The sequence below is a fragment of the Sander vitreus genome, chromosome 15 (genome assembly GCF_031162955.1).
Source record: "Sander vitreus isolate 19-12246 chromosome 15, sanVit1, whole genome shotgun sequence".
NCBI lineage: Eukaryota > Metazoa > Chordata > Actinopteri > Perciformes > Percidae > Sander > Sander vitreus.
In genome coordinates, this window is record NC_135869.1 from 17,816,790 (window position 1) to 17,837,876 (window position 21,087).

The window sequence follows — 21,087 nt, forward strand, 5'->3', positions numbered from 1 at the left end:
TTTGTCATCTGATTTTAAACCGTTGATTATCCTATGTTGTCTTTTCATCTGTTTTCTGCATAGGTTCAAACAATAAACAGCACATTCACAGACGTGTTTCCAAATATTTTCTGCCGACCACCCAAAGAGGTGCTAATGCTAGAGATGAGGAAGCAAGAACATCCTACCATTGTGAGCACTGATGACCCACTAATGGATGATGAGGAATTCAGGAGTGCAGCCTTTCAGCGGCCATACCAGTATCTCACAAGGTTTCATAACCACAGTGATCTTGATGCGTTCAAATATCAGGATGTTGAAGGGTCACATTTGGAATGTCTCCAGATGCTTCTCATGTACTGTGGTGTTATGGACCCATCCTGGGCAGAACTGAGGAACTTTGCATGGTTCCTTAACCTTCAGCTGAAAGACTGTGAGACATCTGTTTTTTGTGATGTTACTTTCACTGGAGACACGCTGACTGGATTCAAAACCTTTGTGGTGGACTTCATGATTCTGATGGCAAAGGACTTTGCCACTCCATCACTCAGCATCTCAGACCAGAGTCCTGGCAGGCTGCAGATGGACCTGTCTGGTGTCCGAGATGAAGACTTAGCTCCCTTTCTGATCAGAAAGAAATGGGAAACAGAACCACATCCATACATCTTCTTTAATGATGACCATGTGTCCATGACCTTCATTGGTTTCCATCTTCAGCCCAATGAACAGAACTCTGTTGATGCCATTGATCCCACCTCAGGAAGGGTGATAAAAAAGAATGTCATGACAAGAGAATTGTATGAAGGCTTAAATCTTCAGAGAGTCCCTTTCAACATCAACTTTGATTGCCTTCCAAGAGGGGAGAAAATAGAGAGAATCTGCAATGTTCTTGGTATCCAATGGCCTCTTGACCCTGATGAAACATATGAACTTACGACTGACAACATACTAAAGATGCTGGCAATCCATATGCGGTTTAGGTGTGGCATCCCTGTCATTATCATGGGCGAGACGGGGTGTGGTAAGACGAGGCTCATCAAATTCCTTTGTGAGTTGCGGAGGAGTGGAGTGGCCACTGAGAACATGAAACTGGTCAAGGTGCATGGAGGGACAACTTCTGAGATGATTTACACCAAAATCAGAGAGGCAGAAGACATTGCTTCTATTAACAAGCAAGACTATGGATTTGACTCTGTTCTTTTCTTTGATGAGGCCAACACTACCGATGCCATCAGCAGCATTAAGGAGGTCCTCTGTGACAAGACAGTCAAGGGGGAAAGTTTGACACCCAACTGTGGATTGCAGATTATCGCAGCCTGCAACCCTTACCGAAAGCACACAGATGAGATGATTCAGAGGTTAGAATCTGCTGGTCTTGGGTACAAAGTTCGAGCTGAAGAGACTGATGAAAAGCTTGGGTCCATCCCTCTCCGCCAGTTAGTCTATAGAGTTCAAGCATTACCTCCAAGCATGATCCCTCTGGTGTGGGACTTTGGACAGTTAAACGATCACACAGAGAAAACTTACATCCAACAGATTGTGCAGAGAGTGGTTGAAAATAAAGAAATCGATGAAAGTTACCTCAAGTGGATCACTGACGTCCTTTCGGCTTCACAGAAGTACATGCGGACGAGAAAGGATGAATGCAGCTTTGTCAGCCTGAGAGATGTTGAACGCTGCATGCAGTCATTTGTTTGGTTTTACGACAACCACGTCATGTTGTTTGCAGAGCTTGAAAAATTTGAGATTTCTCAAAATGCTGAGAAGAATGAAAGGCATCACAGACAGCCTGAAGTCAGAGACCCTGTACTCTGGTCCCTAGTCATGGCCATAGGAGTGTGCTACCATGCCTGCTTAGAATATAAGGATAAATACAGGCAGAAAATCAGCAAATGCCTCCCACAAGCATACCTTCCATCAAAAGTAATACAGGAAATCACACTCATGCAGGATTTACTTCTAAGTGGTGTGCCAATGGGGGATACTATTGCAAGAAACAATGCCCTTAAAGAGAATGTCTTCATGATGGTTATCTGCATTGAGCTAAGAATCCCTCTCTTCTTAGTTGGAAAACCTGGAAGTTCAAAATCTCTGTCTAAAACTCTGGTAGCAGATGCAATGCAGGGCCAAGCTGCTCATTCTGACCTCTACAAAAAGCTTAAACAGATCCATTTGGTTTCCTTCCAGTGTAGCCCTCACTCAACACCAGAAGGCATCATTAATACATTCAAGCAATGCGGACGCTTTCAGGAAGGAAAGAACCTGGACGAGTACATTTCAGTTGTGGTTCTTGATGAGATTGGGCTGGCTGAGGACTCTCCAAAGATGCCACTGAAAACCCTTCACCCACTGCTAGAAGAGGGATGCATTGATGATGAACCACTACCTCACAAAAAGGTTGGATTCATTGGCATCTCCAACTGGGCTTTAGACCCTGCAAAGATGAACAGAGGCATTTTTGTGTCCCGTGGTGACCCTGATGAGAGGGAACTCATTGAGAGTGCTAAAGGCATTTGCAAATCTGATGCAATGGTTTTGGAGAAGGTCAGGGATTTCTTCCAACCCTTTGCAAGAGCCTACTTAAACATCTGCCGCAAACAAGGCAAAGGCTTTTTTGGCCTACGTGACTATTACAGCTTGATTAAAATGATTTTTGCAGCGGCCAAGGCTTCTCAAAGAAAGCCCACTGCAGAAGAAACTGTGAAGGCAGTGTTGAGAAATTTCAGTGGCAGGGATGATGTGGATGCAGTTACTGTTTTTACCAAAAGGCTGCAGATTTCACCCAACCTGGAGAACATCAGTGCCATTGAGTTTGTGAGAGAAAACATTCAAACAGTTGGACAAGAAGAAGAATGTCGGTACCTGCTGGTGCTAACAAAAAACTACGCAGCGCTACAGATCCTGCAGCAAACCTTCTTTTCAAAAAGCGGTCAGCCAGAAATAATCTTTGGATCCAGTTTCCCGAAAGACCAAGAGTACACCCAAATCTGCCGCAACATCAACAGAGTAAAGATCTGCATGGAGACAGGTCAAACAGTTGTGCTCCTAAACTTGCAGAACCTCTATGAAAGTCTGTATGATGCCCTCAACCAATACTATGTCTGCTTGGGAGGACAGAAATATGTGGACCTTGGACTGGGAACACACCGTGTGAAATGTAGGGTGCACAAAGACTTCCGGCTAATTGTCATTGAGGAAAGAGAGGTGGTCTACAAACAGTTCCCAATACCTCTCATCAACAGGCTGGAGAAACACTACCTGGACATCCACACTGTCCTTAAAACTGAGCAGAAGAGATTGGTGGATGAATTGGAGAATTGGTTGAGACTTTTTGTGTCTCTCAGCAGTCAACACGCATCAGTAGCTCAGGCTTACAAGTACCAACTGCCAGACGTCTTCATCGGCTACCACTCAGACACATGTGCTTCTGTGGTACTTCAAGTGATAGAGAAGCAGAAGGACAGTTTGGAGATCTCAGACCCTGAGAGGAGAATACTGGATGAGGCTAAACTCATACTGCTCAAATGTGCCACACCAGACTCAGTTGTGCGGTTGGACTGCACAGACCTTCCCAAAGTGGAGAGTGAAAATCTGGCCAGGGTCTATTTTGAAGAGCAGAATAACAACTGTTTAGCTGACTTCATTCTTGCTCACACAAGGCAGGAAGTCCATTGCTACTCCTCCTTCACAGAGGTAACCTTAAAGTTGTCATACTAGTGTAAAATATATCAGAAACCTGTATGTATTTAGTATTGAGGATTTAATTGTTATTTTAAACCATAGGTGACAACATTCTCCAGACTTCTCACATCATCTGACCTGGAACCACTAGTGCAAGTGTTGCATAGTGTTGAGCTTCTCTCCCTCCAGCAGTTTGACACCGAGCATTCCTTCCTAAAGAAGATCAGGTTTGTTAACGAATAATTAGTATAATATACTTACATCTTTAGGTATGATCTCAGTCTAAAGATTAGGCCTATTCTTTGTTTTCTTGTAGGAACTTCCTCACAGCTGAAAATGGCAGCAGTGTTGCTGGGCCCTGCAACAAGATCCTTCTCATTCAGTGTGATTTTGATGAGGCCTCTCACAGTGCCAATCTCATTGCATCTGCAAAGTAGGTCCAACATTTCTTCTCTGTTGGGTATGCACAACTGTGGAATTTTTTGCTCTATTGAGTTTTGCTATTCATTTTTAGGTATTCATCCATAAATGAAATCAACAAGCTAACTCAGGACAGCACAGGAAGCAGGGTGTTTGTCTACTTTATTACCAGACTGCCAAGAATGGAAGGAGGGACCTCCTACGTTGGCTTTCATGGAGGTAAGGCTACCATGACTTGTGATTTAATTTTTTTTTCGTATCACGTTGTTTAAAGAATAATCTGAAACATCTTAATGTTTACAGGCCCCTGGAGATCAGTTCACATTGATGACCTCAGACGGTCAAAAGACATTGTTTCAGACATCAAAGCCTTGCAAAACATGACTATCAGTCAAATGTTTGAAACAAAGATGAGTCAAGGTAACTGATTGATAAATTATTGATAGCAAATCATAATTTTATCTACATAAAATGTATTTTGTGGCATTAAATAACAAAACTCTTTTCCATGGAGATGCCATAGGCATGGAGGTGGATGACATGTACACTGAAAATGAGCATGAAGAAGCAGAGTCAGAGGAAAATGTGAGTTCTGACAACATGTATTTCAAACATTTGCTGCTGTGGGAAAACCATAACTTTGAAATATATATTTTTTCTGCCTTTTCCTCCTGCTGCAGGGCTTGTGTAATGTTGTGGACACCACAGCACTGGTGCGGAGCTGTGTGCAGGCTGCAGTAGGCATGCTGAGGGACCAGGTGGAAAGTTGCCTGCGCAGTACTCGGAGAGTTGAGATCCTGCTGACACTCCTCAGTGACAATGACGAAGTAAAAGGTACTAACAACACATTGTTTTGTGTTTTTGCAGTTGCAATCATGCCCATCAATGCAATCATTGCTCATCATGTTATTTAACTCATATCAGGTGAATTTCTGCAAACTGTGAAGAGGCATCTTCACTCATTGCTGGTGACTAATGATGGCAACACCTTCTCAGCCATCAAAAGCAACTGGGTCATTAAGGAGGCCTCAAACATTGATGCCTTGCAAGAAGGAGGCACCTTCAGGTGAGTGCTTCAGCTGCAGCGTGCAAAATGTCTGTGTTTGACTTTATATTCCTATGATGTTTAACAGCACTGTGAACGTTTTGGGGGTCGTGACAGGCACACCTTATGGAAGCGCATTCAGGCTGTGGTCATCCCCCTCTTGGCACAACTGCTTTCAGTCATTGACCGTGACCAAAACTTGGACATCCTGCTAGATACAAACTGTGGTGAATTTGTCAAGAGACTGTGGTTAGATATCTTTGGCAATGATAAGCTGCTGGAAATCCCACACCTAACATTGGACCACAAGTAAGTGGTGGTAATACTGCACTTTGCATAAAGGATTCAAAATTGCTATATTTGTAAGATTTAACCTACTGTTTACTTTACATATTTAAACTTTTTTATCGTTTTCTCTTATCGCAGCTCTGGGACAAGAACAATCCTTGTCCAGAACTACATTGCCCCAGACCGGAACATGAGCTGCAGCATGCCCTTCAGCTGGAGGATCAAGGACTACCTGGAGGAACTCTGGGTTCATGCGCTTCAGCGTGAAGGTAATGGCCTGATAACACTTTCCATAACTGGCATGTCACTACCACAATGTTGTTTTGTAAATGAAAATGTATATGTCTGTTAGGCCACACTCAACAAGAGTTTGATGAGTTCTTTTGGAAGACACCACTGGGACGATACATTGAGAAAGCAGACCGAGAGATGCAGACCGAGTTTTTCCAACGCTACCTTCAGGATTTCATCTCCATGACAATGAATGTGACTTGTCAGGAAGATCTGCAGGTTGTGTTTCTGTACTACTTGAAGCCCTTCATTTGTAACGCTACATCTGTGTGATGGTGTGTGCATGTATATACTAACGCACATTATTTGCTTTTCTAGCTCCTGTGTGGTGCCCTAAACTGTTGTGTCAATGAGCTGCGATTGCAGCTCAATGCCACTGATACAGCGGCATCTCTTCCCTGGATTCATGCTGCTTATCATGAGTTCAAGAACCGAGTGCAGAACCTCTCCAGAATGATCTGCATTGAGCCCCAGGTGACCCAGCACCTCTTGAAGAATCATCATACCAGAGACGGGGTTGAAATGGTGAGTATCTAAAGACTATTTAGTTTAAATAATTTATTTAATATAAAATAATACTTTTCTTTTTCTGCTACCTTTCGATGTTTTTGAATTTGGCATGCACAATATTGATTTTAAGATTAAATTATGTTTGGTAATTTAATATTATTTACGTTGCCCTTTTAGTGGCCTGTGATGTGTAGTGATCATATTTCCCTGTCTTCAAGGTACTTGATGTATATGCTGCTTTTGCATGCGTGGAGTACCTTGAGCCTAGACTCCTGGACACAGATGCCCAAAGACAAGCCTGGCTTAGACAGGTCAAAAAGCTCCAGGTTCCCATTGAGTTGATCTGCTCAGAGGACATTGTGAGACGCTATGGAGAGAGGAGCAAGGCGATCGTCTGTAGAGTCCAGTAAGTCACGCTTAACTAAATATACATTTAAATGGTGGGACAGCTAGCGGTAGACACTACAGTAGATAGATAGGTTTTAGCTTAATTGAGTTGGATGGTTATTTGTTTGTGTTTTGTTGTTCTTAGAGCTGGATGGAATCGGATATTTTCTCTTTCTCTATTTGTGGAACACATGCTGTTGGGCATTGAGGAGGTAGAGCAGAAGCTGACACCTTTAATTTTGGAGCATACAAAAGGGCTTTGCCAGGTTGGTCTGGGTTCTTTGTACTAACCTGAATTTTCATGAATTCAGTTAATCACTATAAAACTGCATCAACAATAATTCCTTTGTCCTTAATAGCATGTATTACCTGTGCTCTGTCATAGATACTGGAAAAGAATTCTGACCTCAAAACTCAGCAGTCATTCGAGGCAGTAATCGGTTTGCTCAAAACCTGCAAAGATGGAGCCGTTGAACGCATCTTCAGGTAGAAATTCTGTTTTCTATCGTTCGCCTTCATCAGAATCTCTAATGTACTTTGCCTCCACCATTTCTTCACTTCTCCATCACCTATTGTTTGTTTATTCCAGGTTTGGTCTTACACTGTGCCCAGTGTGTATGGGAGACCCCCAAGATCCGCTCTGCCTGCCATGTGAGCACATCTACTGTGTTGCCTGTATCAAACAGTGGTTGGTCCCCGGTCAGATGTACTGTCCCCTCTGCATGCAGCAAGTTAACGACGACCTTCCCATTGTTCCTTCAGATGCCATCAGGTTGGTAACTGCATATGGATTATAACGAGAACTGATTTTAAATTTTTGTTTCTCATAAAAGGCACAGATATGGTGTGCTTCTATTTACACACACACACACACACACACACACACACACACACACACACACACACACACACACGCTGTGCTGTTATAAGTTCCTTCATAGGATCAAGGTAACTCCATGCTGTGTAAACCTGGCATGTAATGAATTGGAACAAAAATATGTTGTGTCTCTTGTTTTGTGTAGGATTCTAATCAACCAACATGCTCAGTTCAGGAAGCAGTGCAATGCTTTCTTCATTGACCTGGTGTCCACTGTGTGCTTCAAAGACAACTCCCCCCCCTGTTCAGCTGTCATTCTCCATTTGCTGTCCTTTCTCATGGTGGAGGCCAACACTGTTCCCATTCTTAGAGGTAGGGCAGTGCTCTGACCCTGGTCACTTGGGTTTGTGCACATCCATGTATCTGCTTACACATGTGTTGTCAGCTCTGATTATCCTTTTTGGGTTTTTTTTCCAGTTAATCGACACATGTTGACAAAGGTGCTCTCTCCATTTGATGACTCTGTGGATAAAAATCCAGTGGTTCGGTCAGTAGTGCTCAAACTGCTGCTGAAGTACAGGTAAGGTGCTATGGTTGCACATTGGATAAAGCCTACTTATGTACGCTTCCAACATTTTTAGCACTGTTTCTCATTTTTGTATATATTTTTCTGTTTCTGAAGCTTTGATGAAGTTAAAGGTTACCTGCAGCAATATTTGGTGGCAGTTGAGCAGAGCAACATCTTAGAGGAGACTGACAAAACTGAGCTCTACTCGTTGTACATTAACTGCCTGGAGGTACACAGGAATTCTGACTTTTTCTTTGTTTGTTTGATAAGATAAATTAGATGCAAATATGCTAATCACACCTGTGGATTTTGGACTTTCATATGATGTATTCCCTTTTCATTTCACTAGGATTCCATGTTTGAAAGGTTGCAGTTCAGGTCCATTACAGACCAGCAGGTGTGTCTGCAGAATGAAAGTGCCTTCCTGACTGATTACCTACAATCACATGGTCAGTCTGCTGAAACAGCCACTGTGGAGTATCTGCAGCAGGTGGCCAGAGTGCGTATGGACCTGGATATGGCTGCTAGCCTCATCGTGGAAAAATTCAGAGCAACAGGTGTTTCATTTTGATGAAATAAAGGATTATCTTCTCACATACTGTTCACATACTAGTGATATGTGATTAGTTTGTGTTTTAGAATGTGTTAATTTTACCAAAATGTCATTATTTCTTTCTCTTTTTAATCATAGCAGAGGCTCGGGAGACTGGTCAAAGTGGAACCACAGCCTTCCTGACCAGTGCGGTGAACTTATGTAGGCGCAGTGGAAACGACTGGTATCGTGTCTACTTGATCCGTAAGATCTGCAGCCAACATGGAGTGGAGTTTGTCCTGAAACTTCTCAAAGTGGATGACATGCGCTGGCTCTTCCCTGAAGAAGTGCTGCAAAAGGTTCAATTACTTACATTGTGATTTTTAGTGTCAGTACCAAAATGAAGGCACGGTTGTATTATAAATGTAATGCTAGCAGTTACTAATAAAGTAAAGTAATAGTGTGGTTGAATTTTCATTACACCCAGAGTAAAGAAGCCACCCCAATAGACCAGTATCTTGTGTGTGGGGAGCACTACAAGACCATCAGAAATGCTGTCGCAAAGGGAGTTATGGAAGGCAAAATGGACGGACTGGACGAGACTTGTGAGGTAACGCTACATAACGTTCTTGTTGGTAACTGAGCATCTGGTCAGGCCTCTGTTTTTGTGTGCTTGTTTACATGGGTATCTTGTTGCTCTTTTTCTTCATAGGGGTGCAGATGCTTACCACAGTGTACCACAGTTTATCTTTTGTTGGCGCTGTACAGAGAAGTCACCACTCTCTACAGAGAAGCCAATGCTAGCTTCCATCCAAAGCCTGAGGTAGATCTTATATTAATAAGACCTAATGTACTGCTTGGATATAATCTGTTTGCACCCATTTTTGCAAATGACCACAAGTGAACTATTCTGAAACTTGTGAGTTCATTTAACTTGTTTTCAAGTCATATTTTGCATGCAATAATGGAATGGGAACCAAACACAAAAATGCAGTTCTTTACTGGACTGTTTTCTGTCTTTGTCAGTAAATTACTTATATTTATGTATCTTTGTACCTGCAGCAATTGGAAGCCCTGATGGCGTACATCCAGAACTCCAAATTCCTTGCCAGCCCACAGTTGAAGGCTTTTGCCAAGTCTTTGGTGACCAACCGACTCGGGCCGTTGGTTGTTTGTCCCGGGGCCCCTGGTACCCAGTCTGTGTCGGTGGAATTAACTATTCACCTGGCTGCTGTCGTGATCTGCGGGAACAAGGGGATCTTAGCTCCCCTGCAGCATCTTGCAATGGCACCTGCCAACATGCAGGTACAGTGTGTATATTGTCAGCTGCTTTCTGTGTTGGCAACTAGGCCTCCTCTTCTTGTAGGTGAATTGAATGTGTTTTTATCTGTTGGTACAGGCAGCCTTCTTGCCAACCATGCCAGAGGACATGTTAGCAGTGGCTCAACAAGCTATGGGACAATTGCAGTGGTACCGTAAGTAAACAGACAAAAAAAAAGCTCTAACCATCGTACTCAAATATCATTGAAAAAGTAATTTTTGATTTACCTTTACCGTAGATTGTCCAAATGGTCACCCCTGCACCATTGGAGAGGTATGCTACGTTCAGTCTGACTTTTTTTTTTTATAGTATTGTTTTTATACTCTGAAGAATAATTTTTCTTTGTGTCCTGTTTCTTTTTCTTTAGTGTGGCCAGCCCATGCAAAAAAGTCATTGTTTGGACTGTGGTGTTGAAATTGGAGGAGACAACCACATACCTGTGAGGGGATTTCAAGCCGTTCCGTTGCAGTAAGTGGTCTATCAGTTGGAATAAATAATAAATGGAATAAAGTTAATAAGTGTATATTTTCTTTTAATTTGTATTAATTTATTAATTGTCTTCTCACAGGGGTGACCGCACTCGGACAGGCCACATCCTTGGCGACCCCAGACGCAGGGACAATCCCGACATGCTGGACACAAAGAGCATTTCACCTGTTCCCTTCACCATGGTCCGCATGCTCACTCACATGGCCATGCTGCTGGGTGCCTGCAGCCACCCACAGGTAGCTTAAATAATGAGTACAGTTCTAATGGAGATGCTTCCCTCTGCAACATATTCTTGAATGTGTATAGGTGCAGCAAAAAAAACAACCCAATCATTCTAGTGTTATAGCACCATTGAAATCTTGCAGTTTGCATTTAAAAGGGAGGAGTCTGGTCAGTCATCCACTTTATTTGTGTTTCTAGTCCATCTCTGCCATCATCAAGCCTCCAGTACCTGACCCAGGTGCATTTCTACTTGCTCACCTGCGAAAGGACATGAAACATCTTATCCGATCCCTGGGTAAAGGGACAGACGACACAGTCAGCGCTGTTCACCTGCTCATCAGCAGCCTCCTGGAACCCAAACAGCAACAAACATGTAAGGAACAACAGACCTACTGTAACAATATTATGAGCTGTGTCAATATTGGGAGCAACATAATGATACCAAAAATATCTGAGTCTGAATACCAACCCGTGTCCATCAATTTAGTGCAGCTTTGTTACGGTTTTCACTTCTATTCTAAAGGTAGTGAAAGCATGTTTCAAAAGTGTGTTGCTCCTGAACCTTCTTCGACCTTGTTACTGTAAATGTGTGGGCTGCAGGACAGTGACAGAAAATAGAAAAGAGAGGGAAGGGGTGCCCTCCAGTGGTCAGAAATGGTGTGGTGTTCATATGCAATGTACAGGTGCTGGTCATATAATTAGAATGTCATGAAAAAGTTGATTTATTTCAGTAATTCCATTCAAAAAGTGAAACTTGTATAATGTATACATTCATTCCACACAGACTGATATCTTTCAAGTGTTTATTTCTTTTACTTTTGATGATTACAACTGACAACTAATGAAAACCCCAAATTCAGTATCTCTGAAAAGTAGAATATTGTGACGGTTAAGGTTCAATATTGAAGACACCTGGTGCCACACTCTAATCAGCTAATTAACTCAAAACACCTGCAAAGGCCTTTAAATGGTCCCTCAGTCTAGTTCTGTAGGCTACACAATCATGGGGAAGACTGCTGACTTGACAGCTGTCCAAAAGACGACCATTGACACCTTCTGCACAAGGAGGGCAAGACACAAAAGGTCATTGCTAAAGAGGCTGGCTGTTCACAGAGCTCTGTGTCCAAGCACATTAATAGAGAGGCGAAGGGAAGGAAAAGATGTGATAGAAAAAAGTGTACAAGCAATAGGGATAACCGCACCCTGGAGAGGATTGTGAAACAAAACCCATTCAAAAATGTGGGGGAGATTCACAGAGAGTGGACTGCAGCTGGAGTCAGTGCTTCAAGAACCACCACGCACAGACGTATGCAAGACATGGGTTTCAGCTGTCGCATTCCTTGTGTCAAGCCACTCCTGAACAAGACACAGCGTCAGAAGCGTCTCGCCTGGGCTAAAGACAAAAAGGACTGGACTGCTGCTGAGTGGTCCAAAGTTACTTTCTCTGATGAAAGTCAATTTTGCATTTCCTTTGGAAATCAAGGTCCCAGAGTCTGGAGGAAGAGAGGAGAGGCACAGATTCCACGTTGCTTGAAGTCCAGTGTAAAGTTTCCACAGTCAGTGATGGTTTGGGGTGCCATGTCATCTGCTGGTGTTGGTCCACTGTGTTTTCTGAGGTCCAGGGTCAACGCAGCCGTCTACCAGGACGTTTTAGAGCACTTCATGCTTCCTGCTGCTGACCAACTTTATGGAGATGCAGATTTCATTTTCCAACAGGACTTGGCACCTGCACACAGTGCCAAAGCTACCAGTACCTAGTTTAAAGACCATGGTACCCCTGTTCTTAGACCCAACAATACAGAAGAGCTGAAGGCCACTATCAGAGCAACCTGGGCTCTCATAACACCTGAGCAGTGCCACAGACTGATCGACTCCATGCCACGCCGCATTGCTGCAGTAATTCAGGCAAAAGGAGCCCCAACTAAGTATTGAGTGCTGTACATGTTCATACTTTTCAGTTGGCCAACATTCCTAAAAATCCTTTTTTTGTATTGGTCTTAAGTAATATTTTAATTTTCTGAGATACTGAATTTGGGGTTTTCATTAATTGTCAGTTATAATCATCACAATTAAAAGAAACACTTGAAATATATCACTCTGTGTGGAATGAATGTATACATTCTACAAGTTTCACTTTATGAATGGAATTACTGAAATAAATCAACTTTTTCATGATATTCTAATTATATGACCAGCACCTGTATGTACACACAAGGGATGTTATGAAGGTGTTGCATATGGGGTCATTTTTAAGTTACTCAAGGCAACACATGCAGGATCTGGGTGTCAGGATTGTTGTTTGCAATGCTACCTCTATCTTTCCATATGATCCAGGATGATATGGTGATGTAATTACAGTGGTAACTTACTATAGTAACTTCATTCAGCCTTATATGCAACATTTTATATTTGTTTTAACACCTGCTTACATAGGATACATTTGGCCCTTCAAAAATGAAACGCTAGATTCACTGGATTACCTTATACTATTTAACACAGCTGGTCTTTCCTTTCAGGGCCGGTTCCTTATGACAATGTGCTTTCCACCAAAGAGGCTAGAAATGGATGGGAGATGGACGTGAGCAACGCCCTCATCACACCTCAGCTGAAGGTAAAAATACTTTTTGATCATTTGTTCTAAAAGGGAACAAATTAAGCACATCTAATTTCAGCATATAGTTTGCAAAATATGTGCATATAACATGTTTTCTTAAGTCATTTTCTCCTCCACAGCACTTGGATAGACAGCTAAAGGAAGTGAACACATTCATCCGGGCTGACTCTCGCATCTCTGCCAATCCAATCATGAAGCTCATGTTTGGCGAACCCCGTCTCTTCTTGGCCGAACTTCCCCAAAATTCTCTGATCCACAGTTCTGCCGTGTGGAGCTGCAGGGAGAAAGTGTCTCTGCTGAGCCTCACCCACATTGTAGAGCAGAATGATGGCAAAGACACCCTGCCGGTGCTCTGGAGATTTCTGCATAGGGTAAGAAAACGGTCACCCGACATGCAAGTCCACTTTTAAAAGTCAGCGAAATAATCCTGTCATGAATATAAACTGATATGGCAAGACTGGCTCTGTCACAACACATTTTAATAAATTATGGGTTCTTTAATTTTCACATACTTTACCAGTTTATAAAGAGCAACTGAACACACCACTGAGGCATGCATACATATATACGTATATATTTTAGGAAGCAGAGCTCCGACTGGTGAAGCACCTTCCTGATATCCTCACGTTCCAGAGAGATCTGGTCAAGAAGCTTCAAAACATCACTGAGCTGACTTGTGGCACCATTGCCGAATTCCTCCACAGTCAGAAAGCAGGTACTGAAACTAACTACGTCTGTCTACGCCAGTGGTTCTCAACTTTTTTTCAATTGTATGACTCACTTACAGAAGATATGCGAAGTTCCACGCAGTTCCTAATTACCTCTTTCTCGGGAATGTCTTGGTAAAATAGCTGGCGACTTGCAATTTAAGAACCTGCTTGCCAAGAAATTAGTTGTTTTAACCTGGAAGGAGACATTGATTGAGTGTTCTTAAAAGAGCTTAATCTCTTCCATACAGGAGATCTGTCTATCCAATGTACTGCAAGTCATGCCTCTAGTTGACGTGTGTACTCTTTTCATGTGTGCAGTTTCGCTGAAAGGCTGGTATGAGAAACACATCAAGATCTTCCTGACAACCTGGAATCAGCTCAGAGTGTCTTTGGCCACTAACGGTAAATACAAACCCACTTTGTTACACCAACACTGGCCTGTCCAACATCCTGATCCGACTTGAATTGAAATGTTGTCGTTCAGGGGAGATCAAGATCCCAGCTGAGTTCTGCCAGAAAGACCTGGACCTGGACAGTGACTTTAAGGTGCTGTTACCACGGCGACAAGGCCCAGGCCTGTGCTCTACAGCCCTTGTGAGCTACCTCATTGCCCTGCACAATGACCTGGTCTACTGTGTGGACAAACACACTGGAGAGGAAACCAGGTGGGGGCGCTCATGCCACACTCTTCTCACTTGCACATGTTTGGCTGTAAGAACATAGTGTGTTAACTTCTGTCCAAAATATATACTGCATTTATGTATTAATGTATGTAAGAATTATTTACAGTTATTATTTAAAATTCATTAATGACCACATCATAGGCAGAAAGGGTTGAAAACAGACAAAAATAAGAATTATTCCCATAACACATACAAACTGGCTGACTGGTCTGTTTATCCCTCCCCCAGCTACAAAGTGAGCCCGGCGGATGTGACTGACCTGCATGTGATTCGGTATGAGCAAGAGAGGGACCTGATGCCCCTGGTTCTGTCCAACACCCAGTACAGCATTGAGAGGGGCCAGGAGACTCTTCATGAGTACGACTTGCCCAAGATCCAGCAACAGATCGTCTCCCGCTTCTTACTGGGCAAACCTCTCATCACTCTCAATGTGAGCAAATGGAAAGCACAAGCAAAGCTCAGAAATGACTCCAATTTGTTAGGGTTTTGTTTTTTTAAATACCTTTATGCCTCTGTACCTTTTTCACAGGGCATCCCAACACTAGTGAACAGACATGAACGCAACTATGAGATTATCCTGAAGGATGTAAAAGCAAAAGTCCAGCAAGTAAGTTGTAATATACAGTACAGTACTGGAACTACCATCCATTTATCACAAATAGTACATCAACATGTTTGCTGTAGATAATCCCCTAAGGAGATGATCCGACCTGTGTCTGTGTGCAAACAGGAGCCTCTTCAGACTCTCACGCTGTTTGCCGTGGCTGGGGAGTTGCACTCCTACAGTGAGGTGTGTGAGGCCTTGTCCACACTGGAAGTGGCCCTTGGTTTTCTCGCCATGACCGGGGGAGAGCCTCACATGCAGCTGTCCTGCTACCTGGAGGAGGTGCTGCAGATGGGAAACCAGATGGCTGCACCTATCCTCAAGGTCAGCCTGTCGGAATCACCGGTTATTTTATCTCTCGCTTCCACAGACAATTTTGTTACTTTGTATACAAACAATTTGCCAAATCTGCCCCTAAAAGCAACTTTTTTGTTGTCTGTCATACTATACTTTTACTCCCCGAGTATTGGATTTAAATAAACATTGTTTTAATTGATGTGGTTCTTTTTTTATGTGCTAGACATGAGATACAACTTAATGTTCTCCCTGCTTTGCTCACAGGCTCTGAGCATGTGCTGTCTAAAGCATTGTGTGGCTCTGTGGCAGCTGTTGGCCTCACTCAAATCAGAAAATATGCTGCGGCTCAAGAGGGTAAGGCATCAGTATACAGATACAGAGATGGAAATTGTATTATTATTATTCGTGATAGCAGTTGCTTATTATATTTTGCTTAATACATACTTCTGTATAAAAGTGCAGTGTGATTATTATTTTGCCTATTCCATGCATTCTCTGTGCTCTTCAGGATCCATTTGTGGAAGTCTCAGAGAAGTACAAAGAGGCTCTGAGTGAGGACGAGCACAGGCTGCTAACTGGCTTCTTTTCTAAGAGCAGCGCTGACTCTTTCCTGCTGGAAATGCACGAGTTCCTGGTGCTGGTCCTTAAAAAGCCCAATGCACCTGATACCTACAGGCCTAACTGGAGGTAAAACAAAATGTGTTTTTTTTTTTTTTAAATAATAACTTGCACGTGTTTTTGCTCTTTGTTGACACTAAGTGGATCTTGTTCCATTCCTACTTTGAGCAAATTTGGCACGATTTAGCGTGCTGCACACAAACAAACCTGAAGTTTGGTCAGAGTTGGCTCTCTACATTTTACAGGGAAAAAAACAGACAAACAGTGATGTTGTTTTTTACTAATTTCTTTTATTTGATTGTGGCTTGGGGATATCCCATGAAGTTGAAACCCTATGTCTAAGTAAATACTGTGCTATTAAGTAAGGTAGCCGTTAACGTAGCTTTTTTTTGTATCAATTATTCAAAATGTACCTCTAGTCCTCTGCCTCAGTGAAGTGTGCCAGGTGTTTTTGCTACATGTTTTTATTTTATTTAGATTGGTGTATGTATATTTATGCATGTATGTGTGATGTCAGATCACGTCTGAAGTATGATCATATATGAAGTATATGTTTTGTCTCTCAAAAGCCTGAAAGACACACTGGTGTCTTACATGGAGTGCAAAGACCTGGACACCCCCCCTGATGTGGACGAACTCTTCCCAGTAGAGATCTGCTTGTCCCAGTATGTTGAAGCCTGGAAGTTCATCATGGCGTTCAAGCAGGAACGCGGTCAGAGACAATGAGGACCAGATAAAAGGGTTGTTTTGTTGTCTGCCTCCTTTATTTGATGTCATCACATCCCTCAGATGAAGTTTACAATCATGACGAATCAACAGTATTGAAGTGATGTATATGTGATAAGTTCTGTATTTTACACATATTTATCCAGAGATGTGCCTTTTTAAGAGCACTTATGTTTAGCTTCATAGGGCCACAAAATAGGTGTGCAGTTCACATGTACAGCTCACCTGTATGAAGATTTCCTTTTGATTATCTGTTCTTGCTTTGTGTTTTTTTTCCTGAGCACCAAGATGTACAGAGTTTCTGTACATCTGAAAGTCTTCTTTCTTGCACTTATAATGTGAATTTGTCTGTCTCGAGGAAGAAAAACAATCTTAATTCAACTCAGGTACAAAATTTTGAATAACTGGTCTGAAAATCACCCTGACCTAAGTCAATTTATCAAGAAAAATGTCTTTTCACTTTGCTTAAAGTAACTGTTTTGTCAGTTTCATCCTTTTTGTATCGCTGTTTATCATGTTATGTTGATGTGCCATATGTATGTTAAAATTGCACTTACCTTTCTTTCACTTTTTAAATTCACTGTCTAAGAAAATGTTTCCTTAAAAAATCTTTCCTTAAAGTGTATTTCCTTTCTTTTACATTCCAGTTTTGTGTGTTTAGTAATACATACTGCTTCCAATAAAGCATACATTTCACTTTTGTGGGCTTGTTTTTGTGTTATGAGGAAAATATTACATAAACCATGTTTCAAATGTGACATATTCACCTCATGCTAGTGTGGCTCAGTGCTGCCCCCTCCCCCTTCCTGGCTAATCACTGTCTGAGTAATATTGCCATAACTTGTCTAATTATTTGTCAATATGTTACAGCAGCAGAAATATATTTTGGTGTATTGTTAATGTTTCCATCTGCCACTGAAGCTATATTATTTCCTCAGCTATGAATTGGACTCTGAGTAGTCTTGAATTCTGTTGTCATAGTAGAGTGTGACAGAATATTTTGCTCAGCAGGGGTTTGGCAACAAGTGCAGTAATGAAATGTAGATTTCGTGCTTAGATTCACCTCCTGTGAGACTAATATCATTTACGGACATAAGCAGATTCCATTGTCTTCTGTCATTTTTGTTTCTTGTGTGATGTTGCCATCAGCTCAAAGGGTACATATTTTCTTTTACTTATTTCTAGTAGTATCTGCCCTTAGAGATAATTTTGGTCTTACTGTCCCAGATTTTGAGATATCCCTCTCTGACATTTCTGTTGCTGGTTCCCTTATAATTGCCTTTATGTGTACAGTTGCAAAGAGTTTTACACTAGATTCTCAACAGCATTACTACTAGGTCACAAGTAAATTGCTCCTTATTTACATGCTACATCACTGCCAAAAGCCAACGGAGGCTATCCATGATGGAGTGCTCAGGAAATGGCTGCCTGCCTAAAGTTACGTGACTTTCTGACCCTCTGTTGGTGGGAGCTCAATGTGTTTCTGATCAGGCTGATGGAAGTGATAAGGACAAGACTGCTGCTGGATGGTTTCTTAATTCAATTTCCTCTATACCAGAGCAGTGTTTAGCATAACAATGACAAATGGAAGCATGCGCCTGTGAAAGTAAACCATGCCAGCGACCACCCTCTACGAGTCTGCAGTCAGTAAATATGATATCCATAAGAGGAGTCATAGGCTGTCAGGTTTCCAGATTTCACCCAAATATCATTCTTTTTTTGTTTCTTTTTTTACTTTATCTCAGTGGCAAAATGATGCATCTATTAAGCAAAGAATCTAATCCTGATGAAGTAATTGTTTCATGCTGACAGACTGAAACCCAGAGCTGTCATTCCACAAGGCTAAGGTGATGCTGACATGTGCTATGTAGCCATGTCCTCACTGCTCATTAGCAAACTAAAATGTGGAAGTACTGTACATTGGGTTAATAAACACAACCACAAATGGGTCACGAGGCGTGATTTGCGCAACTCAGTCTTGTAGAACAAGCCTCACTGAGCAAGTTCAATCACTTTCACTTCCACTTCTGTAGGCTTCAAAGCCACCATGCAAATGGTACAAAGGGAAGGCTACAAAGGGGCCAAATTCTTTCCCCTGCTCTCTGTTTGTTTTTTTGTCTTTGTCTCTTGATGAGGAGGAATTAGGGTCAAAATTACTGTGCATCGTGGCTCACATTTAATGATATTCATGGTTGATGGACAGTTGGGATCAGGTCCCAAGCATGAGGGTTTAATGATTAGCAAAGCTGGATAAGGATGTCCAGAAAATTCATCTTTTGGTTTGCAGTTACAGAATGTTGGAGGACATGTTTGACAGCCATGGCTGAATTATGGGCATTTTGTCTTCAAATAAGTAGCTCTGCTGGGTCATTAATGCATCAATAATCAGGGCTTCAGCCAGTTTTTCATTTCATTTTTTTTTTTTTAAACTTTGGTTAAATGATAAATGAGACTAACTCGAAACCATTACTAAAGAATGTGGTAAATCGGAAAAACAAAATCACTTTTCCTACTTGCAGGTTGGTTGAAGACATGCTTGGTTTAAATGCATGTATTCTTTCAGTCTTTCTTTACATGATCCCTGTTGCTCTCTCCTCTGTGAAGCATCAAGGAAAGGTAAATTATGTCACGAAATAATATTTTTATATTTTTATTTAATATTTTTAAATTCAGAAATGTTAAATCTAGGTCAATGTTCTTAATCAATTCTCCCCTTATACTTGCCTTGAGTTACTCTTTTGTATCTATAAACTTTTTCAGAGATGCCCTATGAACTTCACAGTCCAGTTAAAATAATATAAAGTTTAGCTTGGAATCGTCGAGGAATCGGGAGCTTCAAACTTAACCCTTTGCAAAACAGCCTCAGATATCCATCAAGTTTACACTTTGGGGATCCAATATCATTTGCAGGCGCCGTCGCCAGTCAGGCGCTCTCAGCCAAAAGGGAGCTAAGATTTTAATGATTGTGGTATGAAATCAGTACCCTTAAATACCCCTGAGACCTCAAAAAGCACACCAACAGGCTACTGTATTTTCTTCAGGGCATTACAGATGCTTTACTGGCGGTCTGGGAAAATGTTTTCTTTAAATTAGCCCTTCAGGGTGTTGCTGTTATTGCGTTATTATCAAATTAGTGTATTTTAATTACTACGTCATCCGAAATGCATGTGCCAGTAGGTCACAGTGGGGTGAGAGCAGAGAGCGTGTCCAAACTCTCAGGTTGCTCAGCCTGCTTTGAAATGCTGGGATGACGAAGAAAGAAAGAAAGAGAGAGAGAAGAAAAAAAAACTCATTGAGCACATCTGTGAATTATATTAGCTAATTGTGTGCACTTCTCTTTGCACTCAACACTTAGGTTGTCCTCCAAGCACAAGGAAGAAATTAAGGGCACTGCTGCCATGTTGTTCTATTAAATACGTGAAGAGAAAATACAATTACTTGTTAAGTGGGAACATACCACATGGGATTATGAGAGGCACAGCATTTCAAGATGAAGAAGTACTTTTTTTGTCATGCGCATTAACAGGTTTCCCAGTAACACCATTGTAAGATGTACATGCAAACAGAGGGCAGAAAACAGACAGTAGTGCAGAGAACATTTTATAAAGTTTTCCTTGCATCTAAAATGCAGGTGCAGAGAGATCATAAACTGCATATAAGTCCCCAGTCCAGGTGGAGACAGCTGCAAAACTCACCTTGGGCGGAGAAATCTTAACTGTACCCAATTCATAACTACAGCTTGAATTTCAATACCAAACTGTCTGCTACAGGCAGACAGCTCAGCCTTTGAGTTCCATAACAATAAAACCACATATTGGATCAGATTGTTATGGTCAGATGAGAGCGTACAGAAATATGTCTAGCATTTCCCAAATAATAAGAAGAAGCAAAGGCAAGACAGGGTTATATGTCAGGTACTGAGTTACACTTACTTTGTAAGAAGCTCCTGCTGCTCTTACTGACTTTTGTTTGGGGGAAAAAACTGATGTGAAAAAAGGCAAAGGCACTGGATACAAGCCAGAATTGCTCATTTATGTAGCCTTTTTTGTTTGTAGGAAAACAATTTAGAGCGTTGTCTCAAGGCTGGGAGACAAATACTCTAATGTTACAGAATGGTTTCATGCTGTGCTCTACAACCAGTGTCTTGTTCCTTCAGGTGGTCATGTTTGCTATCAGGTGCCAGTGAGCTAGAGCAGAATTCTTGGCTAATGTTCCTACCATCACTTCAGATACATGTGTGCATGTGTTTTTGCAAATAGTCCTGCGAGGGGTAGTGGCTCATGAA

General features: G+C 41.9%; 1 protein-coding gene across 5 annotated transcripts in view; it reads left to right on the forward strand.

Moving 5' to 3' along the window:
• LOC144529603 (E3 ubiquitin-protein ligase rnf213-alpha-like) overlaps window positions 1-17,498 on the forward strand; it is a 34,412-nt gene extending 16,914 nt beyond the window's left edge. Inside the window, exons 28-67 of one of the 5 annotated variants that reach the window (XM_078268769.1) lie at window positions 64-3,672; window positions 3,763-3,887; window positions 3,977-4,093; window positions 4,175-4,299; window positions 4,384-4,500; window positions 4,595-4,665; window positions 4,761-4,914; window positions 5,005-5,146; window positions 5,243-5,434; window positions 5,552-5,682; window positions 5,766-5,923; window positions 6,023-6,229; window positions 6,433-6,620; window positions 6,747-6,867; window positions 6,987-7,087; window positions 7,191-7,373; window positions 7,624-7,790; window positions 7,896-7,998; window positions 8,101-8,215; window positions 8,336-8,543; window positions 8,678-8,877; window positions 9,006-9,128; window positions 9,231-9,341; window positions 9,581-9,823; window positions 9,918-9,993; window positions 10,078-10,112; window positions 10,207-10,307; window positions 10,408-10,564; window positions 10,749-10,923; window positions 13,067-13,161; window positions 13,266-13,535; window positions 13,747-13,879; window positions 14,193-14,276; window positions 14,359-14,539; window positions 14,786-14,987; window positions 15,087-15,164; window positions 15,288-15,485; window positions 15,723-15,812; window positions 15,967-16,145; window positions 16,646-17,498. In XM_078268769.1, coding sequence (XP_078124895.1) covers window positions 64-3,672; window positions 3,763-3,887; window positions 3,977-4,093; window positions 4,175-4,299; window positions 4,384-4,500; window positions 4,595-4,665; window positions 4,761-4,914; window positions 5,005-5,146; window positions 5,243-5,434; window positions 5,552-5,682; window positions 5,766-5,923; window positions 6,023-6,229; window positions 6,433-6,620; window positions 6,747-6,867; window positions 6,987-7,087; window positions 7,191-7,373; window positions 7,624-7,790; window positions 7,896-7,998; window positions 8,101-8,215; window positions 8,336-8,543; window positions 8,678-8,877; window positions 9,006-9,128; window positions 9,231-9,341; window positions 9,581-9,823; window positions 9,918-9,993; window positions 10,078-10,112; window positions 10,207-10,307; window positions 10,408-10,564; window positions 10,749-10,923; window positions 13,067-13,161; window positions 13,266-13,535; window positions 13,747-13,879; window positions 14,193-14,276; window positions 14,359-14,539; window positions 14,786-14,987; window positions 15,087-15,164; window positions 15,288-15,485; window positions 15,723-15,812; window positions 15,967-16,145; window positions 16,646-16,802 — 9,222 coding nt within the window. In that variant the 3' untranslated portion in view covers window positions 16,803-17,498. The remainder of the gene's footprint in view (window positions 1-63; window positions 3,673-3,762; window positions 3,888-3,976; window positions 4,094-4,174; window positions 4,300-4,383; window positions 4,501-4,594; window positions 4,666-4,760; window positions 4,915-5,004; window positions 5,147-5,242; window positions 5,435-5,551; window positions 5,683-5,765; window positions 5,924-6,022; window positions 6,230-6,432; window positions 6,621-6,746; window positions 6,868-6,986; window positions 7,088-7,190; window positions 7,374-7,623; window positions 7,791-7,895; window positions 7,999-8,100; window positions 8,216-8,335; window positions 8,544-8,677; window positions 8,878-9,005; window positions 9,129-9,230; window positions 9,342-9,580; window positions 9,824-9,917; window positions 9,994-10,077; window positions 10,113-10,206; window positions 10,308-10,407; window positions 10,565-10,748; window positions 10,924-13,066; window positions 13,162-13,265; window positions 13,536-13,746; window positions 13,880-14,192; window positions 14,277-14,358; window positions 14,540-14,785; window positions 14,988-15,086; window positions 15,165-15,287; window positions 15,486-15,722; window positions 15,813-15,966; window positions 16,146-16,645) is intronic. The other 4 variants (XM_078268772.1, XM_078268770.1, XM_078268773.1 and 1 more) reach the window with 4 other exon arrangements.
• Window positions 17,499-21,087: the final 3,589 nt, after the last annotated feature.